We start from the raw sequence: 25,299 nt of genomic DNA on the forward strand, positions 1-25,299 counted from the left end.
AAGAAAGAAAAAAAATTGTGTTGCATGGCATGAGCTCGTGCCATGCAAGTTGCGAGCGGGCTGAGAGCGCCACGCGCCCCCAATTGTCAGCCTGGCCAGGTAACCTGGCTAGTTGGCGCAGTGGGCCCTGGCGTCAATGCAACCGTCGCCGTTCCTCCTCCCCACCGCCTTTCTCTATCCTTTTCTTCTCTCCACTCTCTCTTTTGGTCTCTCTCTCTTCTCTTTCCCTCAAACTCTCACTACTACCACCGTCGACCCGTCGTCGCTGCCGCTGTGCTACCGCTGGTGAGCCTCCTCCTTCATCCTCTCTCTCCCTCTCTTTCTTTGTTTCTCTCACTTGGGCTTGAGCTCGTGGGAGCCAAGTCGCCAGTGAGAGGCCAACCGCTAGTTGGGCAGCAGCAGCCGAGCCCCCTCCCCGCTGGCCCAGTGCCCCCACCTTCCTTTCTTCTTCTTCTTCTTCTTCCTCCACTTCTTCTCCTTCTTCTCATTCTCTATTTGCAACAGTGCCCAATTACATTCACGATAACTAGAGATAAAGTAAAATTGTTGAAATTTCCTAAGGAGGTCAATAGTTGTGAGCATTCAAAGATGATACCACGAATGCTCCAAGGAGGAGTATCTGCACCGCTTATAGCGGCTATAATGGAGGAGGAATCACCTTCAAAAGTGACTCTACAAAATCATAGAGAGATAAGGACATAAATGGCAAAGAGCAGCACAAAGGCCTTAGCCTGAAGAGGAGATGAGGTGGTCATTACTCTTGCTTCAACAACAATGGTACTTCCCGAGCTGGATCTACCAATGACATTAGGTCTAAAGATGATAGAGCCTTCATTCATAGCCAGCGTAACCTTCACATTGCTTTAAATCACCAGGTCAGTACTAAATGGCATTAGATGGCTAGAGTGAGTAGGGTCAACAATGAGAATCTTAACACTTAAGTTTTTTCATGTGTTCACCACTATTAGACATAAGAGCAATTGCATTAGAAGTATTCTTGATAGCTCACGTATTTGGTGCACAAAAAGGGGTATTGAGAATATGTCTGTTGATTTCTATTCCAACTCTGGGCGATCGATCTGGGGGCACCTGATTAATGATGTTGTCTGGCCAGATTTACCTCAAATTTACTATGGAGGAGATCAAAGGTGCGCTTTGGGAGATGCTTGCTAGTGAAGCCTCGCGGCATGATGGTTTCCAAGCTAAGGTTTATTAACATTATTGAGAGATTGTTGAGCCTAATATGTACAATGTTACGATGTACTTTTTACTCATGCTATCTTACTCACTCGGAGAGGTTTTACTTTTATTATGCTTATTTCGAAAAATAAAAACCTTTTACATGTTAACGATTTTCATCATATTACTTTATGTAATGTATGCAATATAATTACCTCCAAAATTTTAGCCAACCGGTTAAAACCATTATTGCCTTCTCTTATAAGCAGAGAGCAAGTGACTTTTGTTCCGCGCCGGAATATTAGTAATAATATTTTGACTGCATAAGAGATCGCTCACTCAATGTCTAAGAGAAAAAAGGAACCCTATATGATACTAATTGAAATTGATATGAAGAAAGCCATGCTAATTGAAATTCAATGATGCTTATGCTAATTGAAATTGATATGGTAAAAATCACCATGCAAGATTGAAAATCTTAAACCCTTTCCATCGGGTCTTCCACAGGGCCCTCAGATAGTGCTTATAATGCTCGACCACCTTAGCATAAGCAAGAGGATTTTTACATAATTAAGGAGGGGCATGGGTGGGTTATAGAACTTGAGGGGTTCTGAGCTTAGTTCCTCCACCCTCCCTTCTATGAGGTATAGTGTGGACCACTAAGAAGGACCTAGGTTTTCTCCAACCCTAGTCTGTTCAGTTTCCCCAATTGAAAGGAAAGATTGCGACGGAATTATCACCCATTGCACACGTGTCTGATGAGGGCGGGATCCTTGGAGTGGACTGTAATCTATCCACTCTCGGTATCCTTCTCGAATTTCTTCTAGCGCTGCTTTTCTTAGTATCACGAGGATCGACATACTAGTATATTTTTTAATCATTTGATGCCTCGTTCGTATCTCCTGGTCCTCAGTGTGGGGATTTGATGATCGTGAGGAGCCAATGGCTTGAGAAAAAGGCCCATCATGTGGGTCACATCAAGCCGCATGCCTAGTTCCATCACTAACAAAAGCCTATGCCCCTTTTGTGTACTTGGAGTGGCCTAATCTAGCTTGCCCCGAGGTGGCCTTTGATTTAAACTGGTTTAAACTCGGATGAGCGTATAAACCTCACTTGACTCTAGTTCAAGTCTGAGAACCTTTTTGAATTGATGTGACCAATCCCCATTCCAATATTTGGGGATTTAGGACCTTTAGCGACGAGCGATGCTGGAAACTTTGCTCCTCCCTTCAACTGCCTCTGAATCGTGATCCAAGGGCTATACGTATTCCAATCACCTTCCCTGTTAGCTGGTGCCCATTGGCACGTGACCTCCCCCTACGCTACTTAAGGATGGGATATAGTGGTGTTCTTGTCGAAGTTCGCCTCTCCTGCTCCTCAAAGGCCATGCGAGCAAGCATCTAACTGTGCCCCACAACCACGCACCTATAGCAAAGTACGGGGATACTTTCATATATTGCTTATTGAAATTTTTTATCATCATTACCTTCCAATTAGACCGCCTTTTTGATTGGTTTAGGCAAGTCTATCTTAATACAAACCCTAGCAAATTTGCTACGGGTCTTATCGAAGGTAGTTTCATCCACACGAATGGTCGCCCAAATTTGACCACAACTAGGATAAGAGATTCTAGCCCCCATCACTCCATAGGGAGATTGTAGAGTTTGATCCACACTGGAGAGACCTGAAAGGCCTGGGGAGGACATGAACCTTTAGCTAGAATATAGGTAAGATCTTCCTCTTTAATAAATAAATAAAAAAAATCCCTATACCATATTAGAGATAGAGAATTGATCTATATCGAACCAAAATTTGGCTAAATCCATGCACTTCTAGGAATAAGGATTTACTAAGAAATCTTTCAAACATAGTGGGCTTCCGTCTAGCACGCCATTTTTCTATGACCTTCGGAGGTAGAACCACAATACTTTTCGTCTTACCCATAATTTTTTCAAGGACCTCATTTGAAATGATACCTAAACAATCCACAATATTTCGCTGACCAGAGATGAATAGCTACCCCGAGGGGTTGTGAAATTTTCATTAAGGTCAGGAATTTATGTAGGAGGGATCGCAGCCCCGCCTTTTCAACACCCACCTTAGACGAGTTCTTCGGCAACCCCAGTGCCCAACTGATGCTTCAACTCCGCCCTAGAGCTATCACAAGACATTGTATTTTCCCCTTTCTCGATAATTTATTTTACATTTTCTTAAAGTTAATTAAAATAGGATGTTTTATAAAGTCAACATAGGGTCGCAATGTAAATAATGAAGTAAATCGTAAATTATTGTAAAATCAGTGTGTCAAACATAATAATTCTTTCTATATTCTGATGTCCGGACTCCGGAAGTGAAAGAGCCCAGTAGCCCTGGCCTCTGGTCGAGCCCGCCCTATTAGGTTTAGGAATATAAACCCTATCAGTACCGGCTTCGTCCAGTAATACCTCTCTCCCGCCGCCGGCAAAGGTTGCGGCAGTGGTATTGCCGGAATTCTTAAGGTACCCCTTGCCTCTCTCTCTCCAACCTCTTGATATCTCTATGGTGGTGGCCTCTTTCTTCCCTATCTTTATCTCTCTCTCTCTCTTCTCGCTAACCGTTGTAGCGGAATGTTGTCACATTGTATCTTTTCCTATTTTCTCAGCTAACTCTCTTTTTGTTCTTCTAGGTTTCAGAACGTAGAAAAGGAAAGACCTAATAAGGATCTTGATCCTCGCGATTTAGTTGTTTCGCCGTGTGAGAGAGGGAAAGGTTTCTTGAAAGAGAAGAAGTTAGGGAGGAGAGAGCGATGGCGGTGGATTCTGGGGGTAATGAACAGAGCCACAAGTCTCATCGAGCGCACAAATCGGGTGCTTCTGCGAAGAAGAAGAATGAGAATTTTGATAAGAAGGATCAAGATGCTACCGCCGCCAAGAAGCGGAACCCAAAGGTTTGGATGGTCAAACTTTTCCTTTAATCCTTTATTAGGATTTCTTTTCAGATTTTTTGTTGCAAAAGTCAGGAGAGATGTATGTTGTAGGCATGTGATTTTAAAATCCAAAAGCAATGCTTATGTCATTTTTGGTATACATCTGTTCAATAACATATCTGGGTCAAAGTATCTACTAGTGCTAACATGTAGTTCTTTTTAGCCATTTTTAAAATCAGAAGATGTCTCACTTTGTTTCATCAGACCTTTAATTGTTCTTTTCTCTTTTATTGTATTCTGTATAACTGGCCTGCTTTTCTTTTCTGTTCTAGGCATTTGCTTTTAATTCATCAGTTAAGGCCAAGCGTTTGCAATCTCGCACTTCAGAAATCGAACAACGGAAGCTTCACATGCCAGTAATTGACCGTTCGACTGGGGAACCAGCTCCATTGGTTGTTGTAGTTCATGGACCCCCACAAGTACTCTATTCACTAAATGACTTCAATCCATGAGATTCATATGGTTATATTGGCACTGTTAGAGGCTTAGAGCATTGCTATAATGAGCTTTCATGCCTTTTCAGGTGGGAAAATCCTTGTTGATAAAGTGTCTTGTGAAACACTATACAAAGCAGAACTTATCTGAGGTTCGTGGTCCAATCACGGTCGTGTCAGGTATGTTGGAGGAATAACATATTGTCATGTATTCTGTTTCCCTGCGATATGCAATTAGAAGAGTCAGAACTACTTTTTTCCTTTACAAGTTTCTTCTTTCATGTATTGCCCTTAAAGTTGAGTTGGTAACTGCAAGTCACGAAAACTTGTATCTGACTATCTTTGTTCTTTAGGAAAACAAAGGAGAGTGCAATTTCTGGAGTGCCCCAATGATATTAACGGTATGATAGATGCTGCAAAGATTGCTGATCTCGCTTTGCTGCTAATTGATGGAAGCTATGGGTTTGAAATGGTGAGCTTCCGAAGTAACATGTTTCTTTAAAAGTAAACTAGTATTCGGTGCTTCATTTCAACTATGTCAGAAGAGTGTCCTTATCAATGAAGTGACGAACATCACAATATCTAGATTATGAATTGTTAGCATATTTTCTTAAAAAGAACCTTATGCTTATAAGCAGCGTTATTGCTTTTTCTGATTTAATATTGCCTCCTTCTATTTATTGTAATTATAAGTCTCCTAGGCAATTTGAACAACAGTTTGTCTTTGCGTGATTGAAAATGTGAAATTGTTTTTCTTTGTAATGTGTCGCATTCTGGAACGACATGCCCCATGTATGTAACCCTAATTATTAATGCCTCTTTTGTTGCAGGAAACTTTTGAGTTTCTTAATATTATGCAAGTCCATGGATTTCCCAAGGTCATGGGAGTGCTTACACATCTCGACAAATTCAAGGATGTTAAGAAACTAAGAAAAACAAAGCAGCGTCTCAAGCATCGTTTTTGGACTGAAATAAAAGAAGGGGCAAAACTTTTCTATTTATCTGGTCTCATTAGTGGCAAGTAAGTTATAAACATGTTGTGTTTTAATTGCTCGTTTTGATTGTTCAATATTTCCACATAATAATGTCACTGTGAATTTGTCGTAGCTGTTATTTTCAGAATGTATTACTCTGCTTGTTTTGCAAATCTATATAATTTTCTAAAATTGGTTGCTATCTCATTATTTCAAGCCTTGTATCAATCTCTTGGTCGGCAGTCCTAAAAGTAAAATGAGAAACATCTCAAATGAATTGTTCAGTCACCCTACATTGGTGGTGTAAAGCCGGCAATGTGTAGTAGCACTCATATATCAACCAACATTTTCTTTTTAGTAAAATTTAACAATCTATTTTGTGTTATCTGAAAGATCCTATTCTTATGTATTTTTCGTCCAGGTATCCAAAACGCGAAATTCACAACCTTGCAAGATTCATCTCAGTAATTAAAACTGTTCCTCTGTCTTGGCGGATGTCACATCCTTATTTACTTGTTGATCGTTTCGAAGATGTGACTCCTCCTGGAAGATTGCATATGAACAGTAAATGTGATAGAAACATAACTTTATATGGTTACCTTCGAGGTTGCAACATGAAGAGAGGTACAAAGGTAGATCTTCTAGTCTTATTTTCCTGCTTTTTTTGTAAGATACATTTAGCCTGTCATGCCATTCATGTCCTGTGCTTAATTCTTTACCATTTGGTCAAGTATTTTTTAGGAACCATCAAACTCCTTAGTAATTATTATGAGTTATGTGATTGTTTTGCATAATTTTTTGGAGATATGATGAATTTTTTACAGTACCCATTTCCTTATTCATTGATTGATAGTCTGTTGATCTTTATATACGTTTAACAGAAAGCTGCACCTTGAAGAGAACCTTCTATGTATGTAAACAGTGAAATAAATTTTGTTATCAGGTTTTAACAAACCATATCCTATTCCTTTTATTTTTCTTGATGCTGTTTCCTCTGGAAAAAGATGTGCAAGAAGTACCCTGCAAGTCCTATTTGCATGCTTACTCTTTTATGGAAATAGTAGATGCAAATTGATACTCAAGGCTTCACAAAAAGAATTGACCCGGAGTTCTTGTAGATGCATGGCTTTTTTTACCTCTTTACAAAATTAACGTGTCCAACCGAGGATGATGGCTCATGGATAACAATTTTGACAGGGCAAACCATAAATTAAAGTTTGGTCAGTAGCCATTGCTTTTCAGTGAAGTTGATTTTCAATCAAATGTAGGGGTTTTCCAACTGTACTCTTTCCATCCTACTTGGCCTTTGTGCAGTGATAATTAAATACAATGACTTGATTTGTCTTTGACATTCGATACTTGCCATAATATTGCTAAATGTTTGATTGGCAGAAATTGTGGAATCAGTCAGTATTTTTATCTTTTAGACCTGATGATCCATCTTAATATTGGTAGATCTTGTGATTGACGAGTTGGTGATAAACTTAATAGTTAGAATACTGGACCTTGCTATCATTGTTGGGCCTTGTTGTTATCAGAGAATTTGTTTTTGAAGTAGTATTATGCTCTTTTTTTCAATTATTCCTACTAAATTAAGAAAGTTTTATCATACAGGTAGTCATATACTTGATGTCTGTGATTTGTCTTTCTACATGAACGTATGGAATTAAGTTTCAACTTATTATAGGTTCATGTTACCGGGGCTGGCGATTTTAATTTGGCTGGGTTAACAAGTTTGGCTGACCCATGCCCATTACCATCGGCTGCTAAGAAGAAGGGATTGCGAGATAAGGAAAAGCTTTTCTATGCACCCATGTCTGGTATTGGAGAACTTCTTTATGACAAGGATGCTGTCTACATAAACATCAATGATCATCTTGTTCAGTTTTCAAAAGTTGATGATGGAAGCAGTATGGCAGCAATAAAAGGTATTTTAATATGTATCATCGGCATTCGTGGAATTTTAGCATATGTTGTTTTATTCAATACTGCTTTTATCAAGCGTGGTTTGCTTTCCTGGTGAGATTGATGAGGTATTTTTGTGTGGTACAACTGTACACCAATCTCGAATGGATGGATATTTACCTGTACTTTTACAATAGCTTTATTGTTGATAATTACCAAAAGTCTTTTTTTCTATATATATATTTTATGTTATTTGGAGTTAAGAATTTTAACTTCAGTCCTTTTCAGATCCAACTGCCAGTTAGGAAGTAATCCTTTGACATAAGTGCAAGGATCAATACCTAATCTATCTTTTTTTGATATTTCTATATGGACTATTTGAGACTCTTCAATATATATAATATGTTGAATCGACTTTTGCATTCTTGATAACCTTTTTTGATGGCATTACCTAGACTTTTTATTGCATTCTTGATAATCTTTTTCGATGGCATTACCTACACTCTTTATTTTATGTTTTTAATGTTTTCACCTACTTCAGTCTCATAATTGTGCTAAGATAATTATTTTTCTTAGAACATACACTAGGTTTGTCTTGATGCATTTATACTCAGGTAGGCTTGTGGTAGTCAATGCCAACCCATTTACTGGTTCCTAATGTGTACTTGTTATTTTGGCTAGGTTTGGTAAGTTATGATTTCCACCCTTGCTCTCTTCAAATGCGTTTGAGATTGTCAATTTAACATAAACACTGTTCTATTATAATAAAACCTGTTAACTGAAGCAATAATGGAAGAGCTCTTCTTGGATGTTTAAATTGTTATATTGCTCTAAGCCATTATGACTTGTTACCTGTTGGTTTTCTGACTTTAAAGTTTCTTCAGGCAACGATCATGATGTTGGAGAGGTCCTTGTAAAATCATTACAAAATACCAGATATTCAATTGATGAAAAATTGGAAAATAGTTTTATCAATCTCTTTAGTAGGAAGCCCCTGGCTTCATTACGGGACATTGGTGATGAAAAGGATTCTGAATCAAAGGGCTACAAAAAGGATGGTATGCAATCTCAAGTAGGAAAAGACAAAGAAATCCTTGGCTCCTCTGACCCAAGGTATGGCACAGAAGTTTTAGAGCATGAGGCTTTAGAGAGGGACCTGATTAAAGATGATGACGACGACGACGACAGCGATGATGATGATGATGAAGGCGGTAGTGATGTTGCTGCGGAGGACAAGCATGAGGAAGATATGCTGCAAAATCCTTACAACTATGACTTGCAAGAAGAAGTTCAATTTCAGAATGGAAGAGTAAGGAGAAAAGCCATATCATCTAACTTTGGGGCACATGCCGATATGGAGGTACCATATATAAGGCATCCTTTTTTTCCTTACGAATATCTATCATCTCTCTACCAAATAAATTTGTTACATCCTCACTGGGATACCTGCGTATGATGTGCTATCATGCTAAATGATAGTCGATTATTTCTACTTTTATTTTTTTTGTACTTGGAGAGTTAAGATATTGAACAAAAAGTTGTCTCTGGTAAAAGGTTCTGATGATCCTCTTTCTTTCCCTAGATTTTGTCCATTAATGCTTGTTTATGAGATGTAATGAGCTTTCCCTAGTATTTTCCATGGGATAACTCGTATGCTGGATTTGTATTTTTAGTTATGTTGTAATGCGCCAAGTAATTTTTTGGTTATAGTATCCAAGATGACATGTATACATACAAGCTCTCTCCTACTTTTGTTATTGGTTTGATTGGTATAGCATTTATCTTCTTTTCTGAATATCTTCTTTGAACTTTGGCCTTGAAGAATTAGTGGATGGTCTGAGTTACAATTGTTCATTTGTATTTTGTACTTTGCAGTATATTCATTATAGTCAGTATCTGAGTTAAACTTATAGCTAAACTGGAGGAGAAACAAAACAGCGACAACAGAGAAGATGGAGATTCAGAAAAGCTACCTCTTCTTGTAATAACATGACTTTATCTTCTCAAAGTTATTATGTGTAGTGGCTTTTAAATATCTCAAAGGTACTCTTGTCGAAGATTGGTAGGTCTATATATGTAGAACAAAATTTTATTTTCCAGAGTGATGTCTTACAATAGATGTGCTCTAGAGGCCATTCAAGAAAATGTTAATCAAGGCATTGATATAATTTAGAGTTAAGCCCCATTTTTGGTCTGTACTTCTTCTCTGCCTTTTAACTTTCAACTGTATTATGATTTGCCTTTATATTTAGGGTTATGCCTATATATTGAATAAGCTGTTCATGTTTACAGACCTGTCAGGCAATTTGGTGTCTTATAAATTTCTGTACATTGTGTCTTGTAACTTGACATATTAATTTTGGTCCAACGAATGATATGCTCTCAAGTTGTCTTGGATTTCAGAATGCTGTCTATAAACTAACTTTACATTCTTTTCCTTTTTTTCTTAAATTTTCTTGGTATAGGATTCTGATGAGGATGATAGAGATGATCGGTCTTCTGGTTCAGAATGTTCAGAAGGAAGTGGGGATTCAGGTCTTAACTCTGATGTTTCTTTACTTTAATAGTTTTTTTTTTCTAAGAGTAAAAAGTTATTTGAATTATAAGTGCTTATCAAGTACTCACATATTGCAAAAAATATCTTTTTGGCGTTGAAGAGGATGAAGCTGATAATGCTTCAAAATGGAAAGAATCCCTGATCAGTCGAACATTGATGAAGAAGAATGACAATTTAATGCAAATAGTTTATGGACAGCTCACATCAAAGTCGCCTACCGCGGCAAGGGAAGGGCATGACACTAGCGAGAGTGATGAAAGTGAAGGTGAAGAGTTTTTCAAGCCAAAAGGACAGAAGGAGAAGGTATAACTGAGGGTCTGCATATAAATTATTTGTTTCTCTCATAGATATGCATTTATTTATACTCTTATTTTCACGAAATATTTTGTGCATTTTTGTGTAATCAATGTTGTATTTTTGTTGAGTACAATAAATACTCTTGTTATTGGTGAGCTGCAGGTGGTGAATGAGAAATCAGGGTGCGACGATAATGATGCTGAAGACTGCTCCAAGTTCTTTAAAACAGAACTCAGAGACTGGTCCAATGAGGAACTTATCAGGAGCATACGTGATCGTTTTGTGACTGGTAATTGGTCAAAGGCTGCTCAAAGAAGCCAGGCAACAAATGATGATATAGAGGACGGAACAGTTTATGGCGATTTTGAAGATCTAGAAACTGGGGAGGTGTACATGGGCAAGCAAGGAGATAATTCTGATGCAAATGGAGATACTCACAAGGGAGATGACCAAGAAATGGAGGAGCGGAGGCTTAAAAAGCTTGCGCTGAGAGCAAAGTTTGATGCTCAATATCCTTTTGTCTTTGTTGCTTCTTTTGTAGCTTTTTTTTTAATCTTTAATGCTTCTACTCCTCCATGATATTTGAAATTTGCCTGAGATACCTTTTCTATTTATTTTCTTTCTTGTTTGAACTATTCCTCTTTTGATGTTGTTGTGGAAGTGTGTTATTTGTCAACCTTGACTAGAGCTACATATAATGGATCTGAGCAGTCAGAAGAGGAAGATAACCAAGCAAATGAGAAAAACTCACACCGAGATAAAAACCATGATATTGGATATTTTGACAAAGTATAGCCTTGTTCTCTATCATCATCTAAATAGCTAATAGTTATCATTTTGGCATTTAACCACTGAGATTTGGATTTTGCAGTTGAAAGAGGAAATTGAACTCCGTAAGCAGATGAACATATCTGAACTTAATGATCTAGATGAGGACACTCGAGTAGAGGTGGAAGGCTTCAGAACTGGGACTTATATTAGACTAGAGGTTCATGATGTTCCATTCGAGATGGTCGAGCATTTTGATCCACATCATCCTCTTCTGGTAGGAGGCATTGGACTTGGGGAGGAAAATGACGGATACATGCAGGTTAGTATGTATGAATCTTTTTGGTTCTCCCCCCACCCCACCTATCCAAAACACACACTTTTTCTCATTTATTTTTTATGGGCGCAGAGTTTTTTTTCTTGTATTGAATAGAAACAGAAAATCAATAAGGAGTTAAATGAGGTTAAGGTAGGGTTGCTTTGCATGATCCACTTGTTACATATTTTTCTCTTATGCAAAGAAAATTATTTATTTTAATAGGTCACCTTGATACTGACTTGTGAATGATCATGATATTGACATTCAAGGAAAGTTATTATTAAAAAGCTACGAATTAGTTTTCTTGCAGTATATACTAGACAAGTGTCATGGTTCTTTTTATCGAGCACAATTTTGTTTTCCTTTCTTTCTGCCTTTCCAGTGAGCTAACAACAACTTCTGAATTTTTAACAAGCTGAATTGATTAGTGAAAATAGTAGTGAGTGGTCATCAGCTCAAAATTTGTCTGTCATTTATCAGTGTTTTGGGCACTTCGTTTTAATGGAAATTTTGACTCATCCTCTAACTAATGATATCTTAATTCCTAGCTAGGATTGTTGTGCCGGCGATAACTTTCGAATAACATGTGCTGGTTTGGCATATGTTTGACATGGTGTCCATTTGCAATGCGGAGTATCAAAATATTCCCTTGTATCTAACCTGGTATGTTGTGATAGGCATGCATGGCATGAAAAATCCATGGTTCTATATTTTCCATCTAGCTTCACTGTGGCATATGTGTCATTTTCAGAATGTTAAAAGTGGCAAGATGTTTTTCTTTCCTTTTAAATCGTATGGTGGCAAGATGTTCTGTGCGCATGAAAGATGATGTATAGTTTGCTTTGAGTTGTCTGAAATGCTACGCTGTGCTATGTAGGCTAATATACAGCGTCATAGGTGGCACAAACTAGAGATCGGCATGTATGGCATGAAAAATCCATGGTTCTATTTTTTCCATCTAGCTTCACTGTGGCATATGTGTCATTTCAGAATGTTAAAAGTGGCATGATGTTTTCCTTTCCTTTTAAAACATAAGGTGGCAAGATGTTCTGTGCGCATGAAAGATAGATGTATAATTTGCTTTGAGTTGTCTGAAATGCTACTTTTTGCTGTGTAGGCTAGTATAAAGCGTCATAGGTGGCACAAAAAAGTGCTAAAGACTAGAGATCCAATCATTGTCTCAGTTGGTTGGAGACGCTTCCAAACAATTCCTGTATATGCCATTGAGGATCGGAATGGTCGTCATCGAATGCTCAAGTATACTCCTGAGCATATGTATTGTTTTGCAATGTTCTGGGGCCCTCTTGCCCCTCCTAAAAGTGGTGTATTAGCTGTGCAGAAACTCTCAAACAATCAGGTACCTTTTAGTTTCCTCATATATGGTTTTAGTTAAGAACTTGGCCTTAAGTTTTGGCAAAAAATTTCATGTATTATGCTTTTAAAACATATATTGCTATTTAAGAACTTGGTCTCATTTATGTTACATTGTATTTTGTGCTCTAGCTTTTCTTGATATTTTTATTTCACAAACCTATATGAAGCAGATCAGCATTATTTCCTTTATCTTATTCTCTCTTTTCTCCTCTCATATAATGTTGACCCTAGGCCATAGGCCATTTTCCTTTATTTTTATTTTTAGCGATAGAATGCAGCAATGGTTGCGCCCCGCCCCCCCTTCACCCCATCACCATTTGATCTATCAATCTACTTTTTAGAAATAAATGTGTCCAGATTTTTTCCAACTTTTAAGATTTAAAAGCAGCTAGACCGTTTATCTTCTCAAACTAGTGGTTTACTTTTTTTGAGTGAATTTTTCCCTCCTTTCTGATAGCATGTGGAAACATTTTTTGTGAGTGAATATCATTAAATGGAGCCCCCTTACATATCATGGTACATTTGTATACATACATAAATATCTACATACATGAAAGAGAGAGAAAAGTGCCAATAGATGCTCCCAGAGTCTATGATGAAGCGTTCAACAAAAGTTGTTGAACAAGGGCCTGTTTTCAGCTTCGGACCAATTAGATGCAAGTTTTCTTTTTGGCTTGCCATGTGAAGGAGTGAGACTCCCTTGGCCATAATTTTCTGTGAACAGGTGATTTGCTGTTCAATTCCCAGTCACTAAAGCTGTCAACCAATAAAAGACCCAACACTCCGACACCACTGAACTGTTTACACATGCAAATCATACTTGGCAACTCCTTAGCTTCTTTGATCTCAGTGATGCGAGAGGCACTGCATTTCATTGATTCCCTCTGACCCTTTTTTTGTTTTGTTGAGTTTATCCATTTAATTGGCTCAATATTAGTTGACAAGCTCAGTGGTGAACTGAAAGCACCGACGCAAGGATCTTCAATCCTTCGGTCTAATCTATGGAGCTACATGAGCCACTTTGAACATATGTCATGTTCTCTCCAACATGTAGCTTTTCTGATTTTTCATGATTTTGGGAAACTTTTAAGCTTCCTAATGTCACTATTTTTACAGTTTAAAATCTTTTTGCTATATATGGGAGAAGCTTTAAATTAGGTGGAGCACAGGAAATCACATTACACTAAATGATCTTTTTCTTGTGATGGTTGAGGAGTTTCTTTCTCTGAGGGTCCTTGGATTGCCTTCTTCTATGCAGAAAAGGAGCCATATACTGCTGAGGGAGATCTCAGCTCCTACTGAATTTCTTATATGCAATAAGTTCTCCATATTCCAATACATCTTTCATATATTTGTTGAATATGACACATTGACATGTATCTGTTCAATCTTAGCTGTATTCTTTTGTTTACTTTTGGTATTTGAGGTTTTGAAAAGAACATGTGGGATGTGCTGTAATTTATTCTACCGATGATGTATGTTACAGATTGGTGTAACATGTAGATGTTTTCTCAGGCATCATTTAGGATTACCGCAACGGGCTGGATACAAGAGTTTAATCATGCTGCAAAAATAATGAAGAAGATCAAGCTTGTTGGTTGTCCCTGTAAGATCTTCAAAAAGACAGCACTTATTAAGGACATGTTCACATCTGATCTGGAGATTGCTAGGTTCGAAGGTGCAGCTATTAGAACTGTCAGTGGAATACGAGGGCAGGTTAAGAAGGTAAATATGCTGTAATTTTTTTTATGTCCATTTTCTTCTTGTAGTACTCTTCTGATTTTACTTACTATGCATAGCTAAAAGATATACTATATGTACAGCATGCGATTATGTCGAACCAGTTGTACCACTAACTGTATGATATGGTGTAAGCCATCCTTTTGCAATATTTTCATGGGTGTCTCTGCATTCCGCATTTCTTTCCTCCACCAGTTCACTTGGTTGGCTTCTCATAGTGTTGAACCATTTTAATGAACTTCCATTATTGTTTTTAGTGTGGGTGCCCTCATCTTTCCTTGGAACCTGGGTTAGCTTCTTGTGAGGATGAAAGTAATGGTTGTCATTTATCAATCTTCACAGCTGTCTTATCTTATATCATATATAAAATCGTTCATCCGACTATGTTTAACAATCTTTTTTTAATTATCAACATAATCATAAGAAATGTGTTATTATCCTTTTGAATTTCATTTGATCGGGACATTACTTCTGAACTCGAATTATCATGCAATTTAGTAAGTACTTATTATTTTATGTATCTCCCAAATCAAATGATTAGAAGAGCATTTTAAGTTGCAAAGATTTAGCAATAGTCAAGTAGAAATATGATTGAATACGTTCAATAATTGATAATAGTTCAATAATCAGTTTCTGGTAGATGTTATAAATGTCTGGTATCTTTCTTGCCAGCTGGCTGCTGGGGCTTTACCTTTTCTTTTGATATGTTATTCTATTGCTCTGGGTGGGTGGAGTTATGATGATATATATATATATATATATATATATATATATATATATATATATATATTGTTTTTTTTTGTTTTTTGTGCAGTTAGCTATTAGCCATCATCTCTTTTATTCTTTGCATGAGAGGGTTTCAATTATTGAAACATCCTTGCAGGAATTTGTGTTTCTAGTAGAACTAACTTTAAGAGAGAAAAAGACAAATCTCTGTTTTAGATTGACACTCATGTTTGATGACAGGCTGCAAAAGCAGAACTGGGAAATCAACCAAAGAAAAGGGGAGAAACTATGAAAGAAGGGATAGCGAGGTGCACGTTTGAGGACAGGATTCTGATGAGTGATATTGTGTTCTTACGTGCATGGACTCAAGTTGACATCCCCCGGTTTTATAATCCTGTGACAACATCTCTGCAGCGTCGTGACCAAGCCTGGCAAGGCATGAAAACAGTTGCTGAGCTACGTCAAGAAAACAAAGTTTCGATCCCACACAACAGAGACTCCGTCTACAAGGTCTTGGAATCTCTGATTCACTTATATTTCTATATGGCCTTCTGGATTTCTCATTTTCTTTCACTTTTACAGCCTATTGAGAGGAAGCCCAGAAAATTCAATCCACTGGTGGTCCCACCAAAACTGCAAGCGGCACTTCCATTTGCATCTAAGCCGAAGGACAAGCCTAGTAGGAAACGGCCACTCCTGGAAAGCCGACGAGCAGTGGTTATGGAACCTCATGAACGCAAGATTCATGCTCTTGTTCAGCATCTTCAATTGATAAAAAATGAAAAGGTATATGGAGCAAGTTATGGCTACCAGTTAACCAAGTTATGCCTGAGCATTGGTGGATGGATAGATCTGCCAAGAATTTTTATCCAACTTTCAGCAGTAGTTTTGTTTCTTTTGGAAGTAAATGCTCCTCTTTGACTGCTGCATCTGCTATTTTCTAATGTTAATTAATTTTTCAGATGAAGAAGCGAAAACTCAAGGAAGAGGGAAAAAGGAAAGCATATGAAGCAGAGAAGACCAAGAACGAGCTGTTGTCTAAGAAGCGTCGGAGAGAGGAACGGCGGGAGAAATACCGAGAGGAAGACAAACAGAAGAGGCGAACCCGGAGAAAACTCCAGTCTTGAGCTAGAGAATCTCAAATTTTTTGGAGAAATTATTATAATTATAATATTCTTTTGAGATATCAGAGAATCACAAGTTAATGAAGAGCACGCATGTTCTGTAAAACGTAGGTAGTAATATATTGGTAACTAATAGAGACCCCCCTATTTTAATGAATGTCCGGAAACTTCTAATAGAGCCCTTGAGTGGTTGGTTGTAGCCCCTTTTTTGATGTTCCTCTGCCACTCTCATGATGTATAAGTATTGTATAAGTTCTGTATGTGCGAGATTTGATGATCACACGCTGAAACAAACAATGCTGATCGTGATCTTAAATAATCTTGAATTAATTTAGTAATCATGATCTTAAATCGATGGTAGAAAATGAATTGGTCTGCAGTTTCTATTTTGAGATGGAATTCAATATTTTCAAAACTAGTGTTTAGAATCGTTAAATAAATTATTAGGGTTCAATCCGTTTCGTCGTGCTTGCTTGGATTTAGCAAACATAGTCAAATCTGGCAATATAAGGTCAAATTTGGAACGGGACATAGCTGCCACTCAAGTAAAAATTATAAAACTTAAAACTAGCTTTACTTAATTATATTCTCATTGATGGATATAGGTAAGACAGGAAAATGTGACATAATTAAGGTTAAAACTTGCGTTCAAACAACGAGATATGATGGAGCTCATATCAATTCCCAGTCAATTTCGAACAATAAAATTCATTAAAAAAATCAACTAAAATTTCTCAAGGGTTCGAACGAATTAGGTTTAGAATTATTTCAGACAGCGTATAAATGGGCCATTCTCTCTTCAAAATTGCACACTATTGGGCCCACGTCCAATTATTAAGGTAAAATAATAATTGAAGATTGAACTTTCTCTCTCGCTAGCAGTTCGACTACTCCATAATCTCCTTCCCGGTCTAGGGTTTCTTCCGTTCCCGCGTAGTAAATCCGAAGTGCGATTTCCAATAAAGGTAGGTATTTCCCCCTCCTTTTATTTATGCAGTCGAATTGTTTAGCATTCCATCTTCGTAGATCGTAATTTCATCTTGTTTTCGTGAATTGCATGTGTTTGGATCTACGGAATTACTATATTAGGCACGTGGAGTCAAATATTATTTTTCGATTTGGGTAAATTATGAATAGCTTGCTTTGTCGGGAATTCTCGTTAAAATTTTGCCCTGCCTTTTCGGATAAGGAAATTTATGCAATCAATTAAGTGACATATCTGGTTAGATAAGCGAGATTATTCATGTTTTACTTTGTCTTTTGTCGATCAATCATCTCGTTCGCAGAACTTTAATAATCAGAAACGGATGTCATTTTCTTTACCACGAAGCTTTGATTTGTTGGTATTCTTATTGTTATTGTTATTACTATTACTATTACTATAATCCCATAAGGCAGCAATCTACTGTTACCTTTTGGATCTTTGATTGGATTTAGTTCGAATTGTAAGAGCAGCATCACTTCCTGAAAAGGTTGAGGTGCTACAAGTGAGGCAGGTTCGTGCAAATCTGAATTCTGAACTGTGTGTCTAAACCAGTGTGATTTGTCGGGACCTTAAAGTACTAGTTTCAATACTTTCTTCCAGAATACTTCTAGATATATGTTTCAAGAGGTATCTGTTCCTGTATTTATGGTTCTGAATGCTATCCGACTCTGTGCATTTATTCTCAACCGTTTCAATTTTTTTCATCAGAATGGGCATTCTGCTGTCTTACAAGGTTTCCACATTCTAAACAATCTCAATTTATATGTGATGCTAGCCACTGTTGTCTTAGAAATTATCTGCATCTTGAAACACTTCAGTCTTATACAGATTATCTACTTAAGTCTCACAGGAGGTGAACCACACTAAGAATGGTGAAATTAAAAGTCAAGATAGTGCAATTGTTGTTATGTTCTAGTATGGTCTCTTTGATGATTGTTACAATGCATACTTTTCATCCTAATTAATAATCAAGCTGGCTTCCTAATAGGCCACTATTCTTTCAGTGATTTTTTCAGAGATAGTTTCAGGACCTTTTGAATCTTTCTTCACTAACCTGGAGTCTGTTCTTCATTCTGATATATTCAAAATAAAATTCAACTTTATGGATCCCCCCTAGATGTGAGTTTCAGGTTGATTTGCTGATTAATAGTTTTTGCCGTTGAACTCTTTCTGAAATTCCTATTGCACCAAAGAAGCCAGTGATCCGTTTTAGCAAAAGTGACATTCCTAATGGGAAGCTGCATGGGAAAGGTTAGTCACCATAGACATGCTTTTGGTTTTTGCTATTAGCTTCTCAAAATATTAGTTTCACAGTATTCCTCTTTGATAGTTTTGGTATGCACCTTTCAAAATAGTTTTGGTATTCATGTCTTTTCCTCCACTTTGCAAATGAAATAATGATATTTGGTTTTGGTTTCTATCTTCTCATAAACTGTTTTTTTTCTAGTGAATGTTGTTGTCTATGCATACAGTATATGTATTTCTATTTTGGTTTGGAGGAAGGGCATGAAGTTTTTGAAATATAGATGGTGGTAATCCCCTATCTTGCCTTCATTTTCTTTGCCAAGGATCTTGGCGCATTTCTAGAGTATCAATTGTATTAAATAGCTGGCTATGAAGGACTATCACATTTGTTCCAGCTGTGCTCTAGCCAACTCATTGCTGGGAGAAAGGTTTGCATGATGATGATGATTCTGAGAAGATCATTGTTTATAAATGGGATATATGATGATTTAGATAATATTCTTAAACTTAAAAGGCCTTAATTTTGTGATTGTACAGGAAATTTTGGTTTTAATATCCTTTTTCCTATTCTAACGAGCCTTTTAATTATTAATATTGGCAAGTCATTTGTAGTCTTTCGATGTGCTTTCTTTTTTAAGTAATAGCGCTAGTTTGTTAGTTCCAAACTTGATCGAGATTCTACAGTGACTCTCTACACTTGGCGATTTCAAGTATTAAACTTGTGTTTGCAGTCATTGCTACTTTTGCCTATGGAATAGCCTTATGTGTGCCTCTGTTGGTACTAAGATATTGCTGACAGTATGATGGTCAATATTCTTCATTGTAGGATAGAGGTGGCGGTGATACTGATGACAAGACTGATTTTGGAGGTGGAAATGTGCATGTAATAACTAGCAAAGAAATCTGGGATGAAAAGATTTCAGAAGCAAACAAGGCTGGAAAGATTGTAAGCACCTTAATTGAATCTACATTGTTATACAAACTTAAACAGATAACCATGTGATCTAATGTTTTTGATGTCTAAGAACCCCTTGCATGCATGGATGCATAATGCATATTTATGTTTGAATCATCTTGAACAATTGGATTTACGTGTACAGTATATCAAATGGCAAGGCAAAAGGTTTCATTCATCTAACATGTATCTAGTGAATGAAGTTTAATGATTTAATTAAATGTTGGGACAAAGCATTTTTACTTATCATACAAGTTATGTAGTCTAGTTCTACTTTGAGGTGATTAGCTTCCCTTAGAATTGTTTGTCAAAGCAACAGGGTTAGTTTTTGCCATTTAATAGCTGTGATATCTTCTTCTTTTATTTGCGAAGGCTTTTCCTGGGAAGCAGGATGGACATTTGATAGGAAAGTTGACATAATATGATGGTCCAAAAGAATGCAAGGAATTATTATATTAGAATTATTACCAGAGTTGTCAAATTTGAAAGTTCTTTTCTGCTGTCAAATGATAAGTTCCGCAAGTTCCTTTTCCGTTTACAGTTTATAGCAAGAATTATGTTTACTTGTTTTGTTCTGACTTTGGTGAGACATTATCTGTGAAAGTACACTAATTAGTCTACAAGCAGGCTGCATGGACATGTATGGTAGTTTATAGAGAACAGTCTGGTAAACGATTACTTTGCAAGCTAAAATTATCCTAGCTACTTGTTTGAATTTATTTAGCACTGCCATAAATAATATATCTGACAATACTAGTGCATCCACGTTTCTTGAATTGTTGATTGTCTAACATTTAGTGATCACCTCCCATAAGAGTAAGAAAAGAATAGCTTTTTTCATTTATATTGCAGTATATTGTCAATATGTATGAACTCCTCGAAATATGCCATCATGATAGAAGAAATGGTAGCTGCCTGCGGGATTGAATTACACAATATGTTTATCATTTTTGCGCGAACATGATTTTTTTCAACCTACTCTGACTCAATATGTATTATATATATTAGGTTGTTGCAAATTTCAGTGCAACTTGGTGTGGCCCTTGCAGAGTGATTACGCCTGTTTATGCTGAACTATCTGAGAAGTTCCCTTCACTCATGTTCTTGACAATAGATGTTGATGAGTTAATGGTAATGCCTGCTATCTACTCTTATCTCCAGTCTCTCAACATCTACTTGCTGCTTAAGAAGCATACTCATAGAAAAAGGTTTATTTCCTTGAATGCATGTTCACAATCATTTGCTAATGTTATGCTTTTCTCATTGACTTTGAATGCTGTAGCTACCTTTTTTCTTTCTGGAATGCTAACTTTAGTTGGCATTTCAATGTCTGATAATTGTCATTTTCTCTATCTATGGTTTTTAAACTTTTTCTTCAACATATGGTTTTTCATCATAGGTTGTTAACTTGTTATCATCTGAATCACGTGATCTTAAACTAGCAGTACATTAACTCAAAGTTGTCTGTGCATGGTTGTGCATATATTCTGTGAAGGGAAAAGATTTTTTTTGGTTCGCCTATATAAGAACCTTTAATTTTCTTTTTCAATCAGTTAGTTGCATGGCACGAAAAATAAGAAGGGAGCCTTTGTAGGGAGATTTTCTACTCTGTTGTTTCCAGAAAGCGGATTTCCTTGTCTTCCTTCAGATTTGAGAAATATAAAAGAAATTCAAAATTTCCTGTTCTCCGGAAATGGTTTTCTATCACTAAGTTCTTGATATTCAATAAACTTCTTTTAAAAAGATTTCCAAGAAACTTGAAGGCCAGCTCTTCTGCATAATTTCAGGTTTTCTAGAAATTTTCCAGACTTTCAAAAAGACCATATACAGTTGATCAATACCCTCATCATCTGATGGTCTATACTATGCTCAGATACAAGTAGGACCTTGCTTGAATAGTAGATATACTTCATTTCAGTGGGAGTGTTCGGTCTAGGTTTTTCAGATTTCCTTATATGATAACTGGAGGAAAGCACATAAAGCATGGCACAACAATAAGCCTTATGTCCAATTTAATAGGAGTACATGAAGTCAGCATGGCACTTAGTCCAAAACTGGATTTTGTCCTGTGGTAAAGACTAGATTTGCGAATTCCAATTAATATTTAAGAGATTTTCTTTGATAAACCATTGCCATCTTTGGACACTTTGGCATCCCTGAGACTTACAAATTTGCATACTACTTTCATTCATTTTATTTCCTTCTCCAATTCAAGCACCAGTTATTGAAATGTTAAGCCTTTCACATTCAAATAATAATTTACATATAATATAACTCTCATTTCTTCCTCTATGCTATTTGGATTTTGGAATACCATTGTTGGTAACTATTAAAGATATTTTGTTTCCGATGTGTCAGGATTTCAGCTCATCATGGGATATTCGTGCAACTCCCACATTCTTTTTCCTCAAAGATGGGCAGCAAGTGGATAAGCTCGTTGGTGCCAACAAACCGGAGCTTGAAAAGAAGATAGTCATGTTTGCAGACTCATCAACACAGACTGAGAAGTGAATACTTGTTGCACTGTCAAGTCTAGGGTATGAATACTTATTGCACTGTCAAGTCTAGGGTATCTGTATGCAATATGTATTAACCTATTTTGTTGTTTGATTGCAGTAACAGGTAATATGGCATAACTTTACCTTTTCTATCATCATTTCCAGCGTGAATTTTGCAGCTCCTTACTGCTTGTTTGTGTGATGTTAACAAAAGGTTTGGTACTCGAGAATCTTTATGCGAGTAATATATGAAATGGCTTACTTCAAATATATACTGTTGCTGGTGTATGAAAATATTTCTCGAGTTCGTTTACCATTATGTTGGTTCTACTTCCCATCACTATTTGCACTAACGCATATATTCCTCTTGTCGATGTTAGTATGGAACTGGATGGAGAGAATAAGAGGAAAGAACAGATGAGAAAGGAAGAAAAAAAAAAATTACTTTTCTCATGTTAAAAAAAAGGGTGACCGTTAAATGTTTTTTTTCTCTCTCTGTTTCTCCCTATGTGTGTGTATATATATTTTAATTAATCGCTTTTATTTAAGGATTTTGTAATCAGACCATTTTTTTTTATAATTTTCATATGAAACTTTGAGTTAAATAACTTTAAAAAGTTTCAAGTAGAAGGATATGAATAAGGAATATTATGTTAGAATGACAAAGATATTTTCTAAACTATCTAAATTATCTTTTAGTGGGGTAAGTTATGGTAATTAGATTTAAAAAGATGTTTTTAATTTGATGGGTCGAAACATAGTCGGATATGACTTAAATTAATTCAGATTAAAAAAGTTAGATTTTTTAGAAGTTTAATAAGTAAAATTATATAAAACATAGATCAGAATTAATGATAGTTAAAGGAACGATTGATGTTATATAAAAATTATACGAAAACATGATTTAATTATAAAATCCTAAAAAATAAGGTGTTAATTAATAAATAATAAAAATATTAGAGAGGCTTTTGGTTTATACAAAAGGAATAGTTATTCATGAATTACGACTTTTTTGAATACATTTTACAATCAAACACTTATTTATACATGTTTTAGTCAAAACATGTATAAGATAAATCAAATGACAAGTAAGGCTAGATAGTAGAAAAAGGACTTTGGGTTGCTCTGCCCCGGCCTCATCTCTGTTAGGATTTGGTGTCGAGATTTTTCCTTCCCTCCTTGAGGGATTTGTCCCTTGTCGATGTCATCGAGGCTTTCCTCTCCCCTCCCGTAGCCCATGGCTAGGGGAGGAGAACATTCTCCTTCCTCCTTTCCCCTTTTTTTTCCTCTCCTTAACTGCTGCTCACAGCTATTGTTCCACCTTTCCCTCGACATTGTCGTATGCCATCCGTGCCTTTCCCCTTTCTCCTTGAAGTTGTCGTCTGCTGCTGCCTCTCCTCTCCCCTCCCTTTTGAAGCCACTTCCCTTTTGCCACAAAACCTTCAAACCCCGCCCTCTCTACCTCCGTCGCCTCTCAACTTTGCCTCCCCACTCACCCAGCGCTGCCATTTGTCGTCAATTGCTTCCCCCCCATTACGGACCCCCCTTTGCAACTGCCTTAGGATCCCACCTTGTACCCTCGATCGTTGTTATCCTTTCTCCTCGTGTTGTCAGCACTTATCAGCATTGTTGGTATAGATTTCCTCCTCTAAGCCAGCCCCACCCATGAGGATGCTTTCTGCAACAGCGGCCACTAGAGCACTAAGTGTCTTCACCTTTTATCAAGCCAGGCTCTGTTTGTATGGTCTTTGCATTTCTTGTGAGATTTTGTCTTAGTTTGGCTTATTGTTGGCGTCTGGTGTGTGTGAGAGTTTATTGATATGGAGTTACTTGGCCTGGTGTGCTTTTCCTCTTCTAATTTTAGGTTTTGTGGTTTGTATTGGCCAAGTGAAAGACATATTTCTATGGCGGTTGTCCTATCTCCCATGCTATCTTGCAAGAATGGCTGTGTTATTCTTTGTGCTCATATGTTAGTAGTCTATCCGTCAGCCTAATGTAGAGCTTGTTAAAGGATTAATGTATCATTTCCCTGTTTTGTTGGTATCAAGTTTAACAATTTGAAAGCTAAATGAATTATTAGTCTAAGGACTTTCTTTCAAAAAAATTTAAATGACAAATTGTGCATAAAATCTTACTACAACTATTGGGGTTTGATAAAGTTATATATGTTTTCTGAGCAAATTTTTATTATAATTAACATACTTATTCACAATTAATAATCCAACGTAATTATTTATATAAACTTATTTAAGATAACCAATATATTTTATAATCAAATAACAAAATGTGAATAAAGCTATAGACATACCTAATTTATATTTATGAATTTGTTCAAATCACATCATATATTTTACTTATTTTATAATTAGCACACCATCCTTACAACGCAACTCTTTTTTCCTATAATATTTATTTAACGTTCTAATATTATTTTAACTTATTAATGATTTATGTTATTTTAGTTTAAAAATTATTAAAATATTCTTAAAAGCTCTCGACCTAATCCATATCCCTACAAAATCTTCTTTCGGAACGAAATTCTATCCTACAAAATTATTTTTCTCTAAAGACAGATTGTGGATCACAAAATAAATTAATTATAGGGTGTGATTTATAAAATTTTTTTATATTTAAAAAGTGGGAATGAAGTTATCTTTAAAAAAATTGTATACAGTATGCACGAATAAAAAGATGTTATTTAATATTTCTTTTCTATTTTATAGGAATTGTTTTTTTCTCCTCTCGTATTCTCTCTGTCAGGGAGTAAGAGTTTCGGTACATGTTTTTTGAGGTTACATCGACCGCTTTCAAAGTTTCAAGAAAATAACCCTTCTGTTCTCAGTCCTCAGTCCTCGGCGGTTTGGATTGGTTTTAGCCATCAATTTTCATTCAAAACAAAAAAACAAAGAAAAGGAAAAAGGAAATAATCCATCTGACTAATTTTGTCAAGTAGAATTTTCCAAACCGAAATCGAAGATCCATTCCCGTAGACCAGTGCAAGAAAAAGCCAAACTGTAATTGGCATGCCACCTTCATGCGTCCATATCAAAGACTAATCTACAAAGACTTTCATTACTGCTTCCAAACGATAATGGCAAGTGGTAAAGTGGTCCAAGTGGAAGCCATCATCACTACTTCATACGCGTGATGGGAGACGCCACTGTAGATTACCCGATGGCGAATCCTTCCACACAAAAGACATAGGACTGGCCATTATGATCATCACTTTGTGGCTGGAATCTAGTAAACAAAAT

The 25,299-nt window shown here is 36.6% G+C and overlaps 2 protein-coding genes across 4 annotated transcripts; both read left to right on the forward strand.

Annotated features, from left to right (window-relative positions):
• Positions 1–3,520: 3,520 nt before the first annotated feature.
• On the forward strand, positions 3,521–16,642 carry LOC140764696 (uncharacterized). 2 transcript variants are annotated; one of them, XM_073103396.1, is made up of 19 exons: positions 3,521–3,677; positions 3,845–4,105; positions 4,417–4,563; positions 4,668–4,758; positions 4,932–5,050; positions 5,409–5,599; positions 5,974–6,184; positions 7,240–7,480; positions 8,342–8,817; positions 9,923–9,992; positions 10,115–10,317; positions 10,474–10,820; positions 11,004–11,100; positions 11,183–11,401; positions 12,516–12,755; positions 14,288–14,497; positions 15,479–15,748; positions 15,821–16,024; positions 16,201–16,642. In XM_073103396.1, exons 2-19 carry the CDS (start codon positions 3,965–3,967, stop codon positions 16,363–16,365), a joined length of 3,642 nt encoding a protein of 1,213 aa, XP_072959497.1. In that variant the 5' UTR covers positions 3,521–3,677; positions 3,845–3,964; the 3' UTR covers positions 16,366–16,642. The 2 variants fall into 2 exon arrangements, with proteins under 2 accessions (XP_072959497.1, XP_072959498.1); XM_073103397.1 differs by lacking the exons at positions 14,288–14,497; positions 15,479–15,748; positions 15,821–16,024; positions 16,201–16,642 and adding an exon at positions 14,031–14,279.
• A 531-nt stretch (positions 16,643–17,173) lies between these two features.
• On the forward strand, positions 17,174–22,315 carry LOC140766030 (thioredoxin H4-1). Of its 2 annotated transcripts, none has more exons than XM_073105413.1 (6): positions 17,174–17,327; positions 18,478–18,598; positions 19,419–19,538; positions 20,556–20,678; positions 21,906–22,084; positions 22,164–22,315. In XM_073105413.1, exons 2-5 carry the CDS (start codon positions 18,578–18,580, stop codon positions 22,056–22,058), a joined length of 417 nt encoding a protein of 138 aa, XP_072961514.1. In that variant the 5' UTR covers positions 17,174–17,327; positions 18,478–18,577; the 3' UTR covers positions 22,059–22,084; positions 22,164–22,315. The 2 variants fall into 2 exon arrangements, with proteins under 2 accessions (XP_072961514.1, XP_072961515.1); XM_073105414.1 differs by having other exon boundaries at positions 17,182–17,327; positions 18,465–18,598.
• Positions 22,316–25,299: the final 2,984 nt, after the last annotated feature.

The sequence above is a fragment of the Typha angustifolia genome, chromosome 8 (assembly GCF_048772165.1).
Source record: "Typha angustifolia cultivar Huaian chromosome 8, ASM4877216v1, whole genome shotgun sequence".
NCBI classification, from domain to species: Eukaryota; Viridiplantae; Streptophyta; class Magnoliopsida; order Poales; family Typhaceae; genus Typha; species Typha angustifolia.

What these genes read in the sequence shown, in the direction of transcription:
- LOC140764696 (XM_073103396.1), top strand. Translation starts at nt 3,965, where the DNA reads ATGGCGGTGGATTCTGGGGGTAATGAACAGAGCCACAAGTCTCATCGA. An exon ending in AGAGCAAAGTTTGATGCTCA is followed by an intron (nt 10,821 to 11,003) that starts ATATCCTTTTGT and finishes GACTAGAGCTAC; the next exon opens with ATATAATGGATCTGAGCAGT. An exon ending in TACGAGGGCAGGTTAAGAAG is followed by an intron (nt 14,498 to 15,478) that starts GTAAATATGCTG and finishes GTTTGATGACAG; the next exon opens with GCTGCAAAAGCAGAACTGGG.
- LOC140766030 (XM_073105413.1), top strand. Translation starts at nt 18,578, where the DNA reads ATGGGAAGCTGCATGGGAAAG. An exon ending in TGGGAAGCTGCATGGGAAAG is followed by an intron (nt 18,599 to 19,418) that starts GTTAGTCACCAT and finishes TCTTCATTGTAG; the next exon opens with GATAGAGGTGGCGGTGATAC. An exon ending in CAAACAAGGCTGGAAAGATT is followed by an intron (nt 19,539 to 20,555) that starts GTAAGCACCTTA and finishes TATATATATTAG; the next exon opens with GTTGTTGCAAATTTCAGTGC.